The sequence below is a fragment of the Octopus bimaculoides genome, chromosome 6, assembly GCF_046866305.1.
Source record: "Octopus bimaculoides isolate indiv1 chromosome 6, ASM4686630v1, whole genome shotgun sequence".
NCBI lineage: Eukaryota > Metazoa > Mollusca > Cephalopoda > Octopoda > Octopodidae > Octopus > Octopus bimaculoides.
This window is the reverse complement of record NC_142933.1, coordinates 53,376,405-53,378,692: the sequence shown is the minus strand read 5'-3', so window position 1 is coordinate 53,378,692 and position 2,288 is coordinate 53,376,405. Positions and strand designations below refer to the sequence as shown.

Genomic DNA, 2,288 nt, shown 5'->3' with positions numbered 1-2,288 from the left:
GCCGCCTCCGCCTTATGGAATTCTTTGAAAATAAGGAAACAAAAGATAACTCAATTATAAGAAACAAATCCCATTTCACCCCCCACAAGGGATGTGACAAACACCTAGACACATACATAGAGACAATCTCCAAATTCCCTCTCAACACACATAAATGCAAACAGAACCTCTGCAGAGGAGAAAAACAAGCCTTACAAACACTAAAAAATGACAAGTCGATCATTTTAAAAGAAGCTGACAAAGGTGGAGCAATAGTAATTATGGATACAGATTACTACAAAGAAAAGATACTGGAGATACTTAATAACCAGACATACTACAAAGAGGAATCAACACAACCAGAGAAAGCAACAATAAAAAAAATTGGAACACTGATCAATGAATACCAAGACTCCTTTACAGACAAGGAGAAAGACTATTTATGCAACTCAAGAACGAAAGAAAGCAATTTTTATGGATTACCCAAAATCCATAAAAGCTCGGAAATACAGGGAGCCATAAATGAACAGAGGAACCACTATATAAGAATACAAAGACCTGCAGACCTTACAATGAGACCCATAGTTGCAGGGCCCCAAGCGCCAACACAGCAACTAAGCCACTTCATAGATATACTCCTCAAACCTTTATGCCCACTGATACCAAGCTACATAAGGGATGACATAGACTTCCTCACACACATTCCAAATACGGTTCCAGAAAACACCATACTTGCAAGCTTCGATGTCACGAACTTATACACAAACATACCACACACCCTTGGTCTGGAAGCGATAAAATACTGGGTAGAGAAATATAGGGAACTCATAGATAAACGTTTCAAAACAGACTTTATCACCAAAGCCACCCAATTAATACTTGAAGAGAACACATTCTCATTTAACAACAAACCATACCGACAGATAAAGGGCACGGCGATGGGTACGAAATTCGTACCTTCATATGCCAACCTAGTGATGGGTTTCCTTGAGAACAAGCTATACGATGAAATAGGGAACACCTTCGAACACAACTTCAGAGAAGACGTCAAGTAAAAATGGAAACGCTACCTCGATGACTGTTTCATCTTTTGGAACAGATCAGAAGAAGATCTACAAACATTCCACAACATCCTCAACAAACTGCACCCATCTATCCACTTCACAATAGACACCAACTACAACGAACTCCTCTTCCTAGACATCAACATCAAGATACACAACTCCATCGTTACAACAGACATCCACTACAAAAAAACCGACACACACCAATATTTAAATTTCTACTCCTGCCACCCATCCCACATAAAGAGAAACATTCCATATAGTATGGCAAGACGCATATGCAGCATAGTGACCGACTCACAGACACGCCACACAAGACTAGAGGAACTTAAAAACTTCCTACTAGAACAAAAATACCCACTCACCTTAATAGAAAACGGAATCGAAAGAGCAACAAAACTGGACATTACACAACTCAGAACATCAAAAAAGAAAAACAAAGAAAACATCATCCCTTTCATTAACACACACAACCCTACAATCACCATGTTTCACATTATACACTCAAACCTACCAATAATCCAACAAAGCCCCAAAATGAAAAACCTACTAAACAAACATTGCATAAAAAACAGTAAACGCCAAGAAAAAAACTTTAAAAAACACCTCACAAGAGCGAAATTCTCAGCAGAGAATAAAACCGAATTCTACGTAAAAGAGTGTGGAGATGGTAGATGTGGAACCTGCAGCAACCCCAGCTACAAATATATAGAGGGGAACAAACAGATAAAGTTTAAGAGTGGTCACACATTCAATGTAAATGCAGACATGAACTGCAAGACGTAGAATGTAATATACTGCATAACCTGCCCCACATGCAAGGAGAATTATATAGGTGAAACTGGAAATTCCTTATGTCAACGAGCCAGAATTCACCGACAACATGTCTGACAGGAGGAACTACGGAAAATTCCACTGGGTGAACACCTAGGAACATGTGGGGAAGGAAAATTTAAGATCTTTCCCTTCTACAAATGCTCAAGGAATGATACCTCCTTCAGGAAAAATATGGAGAAATACTTCATAGCAAAATTCTCACCAAAACTGAATGGCTGAAACATGCAGATCACAACCCATCTAGTATCTTCAACTTTGGAACAACAGCCCCCTAAAACAACGGCAAGAAACCCAGATAGTGGGACATTTTTGTACCAACAAGAATTGAACCCAGTTACCTAGGTTCTCATATTTCTCTCCTAACTTAATTTGAACTAACCAGCTGTATAGATATCATCACAATTCCTT

General features: G+C 38.9%; 1 protein-coding gene across 1 annotated transcript; it reads left to right on the top strand.

The window, feature by feature from the left end:
• Window positions 1–260: 260 nt before the first annotated feature.
• LOC149135122 (uncharacterized) lies at window positions 261–1,034 on the top strand. Its single transcript, XM_089353468.1, has one exon. The coding sequence runs from the start codon at window positions 261–263 to the stop codon at window positions 1,032–1,034; it is 774 nt and encodes a 257-aa protein (XP_089209594.1).
• Window positions 1,035–2,288: the final 1,254 nt, after the last annotated feature.

Excerpts from the sequence above, each read along its gene's own strand:
- LOC149135122 (XM_089353468.1), top strand. The coding sequence starts at position 261 with ATGGATACAGATTACTACAAAGAAAAGATACTGGAGATACTTAATAAC.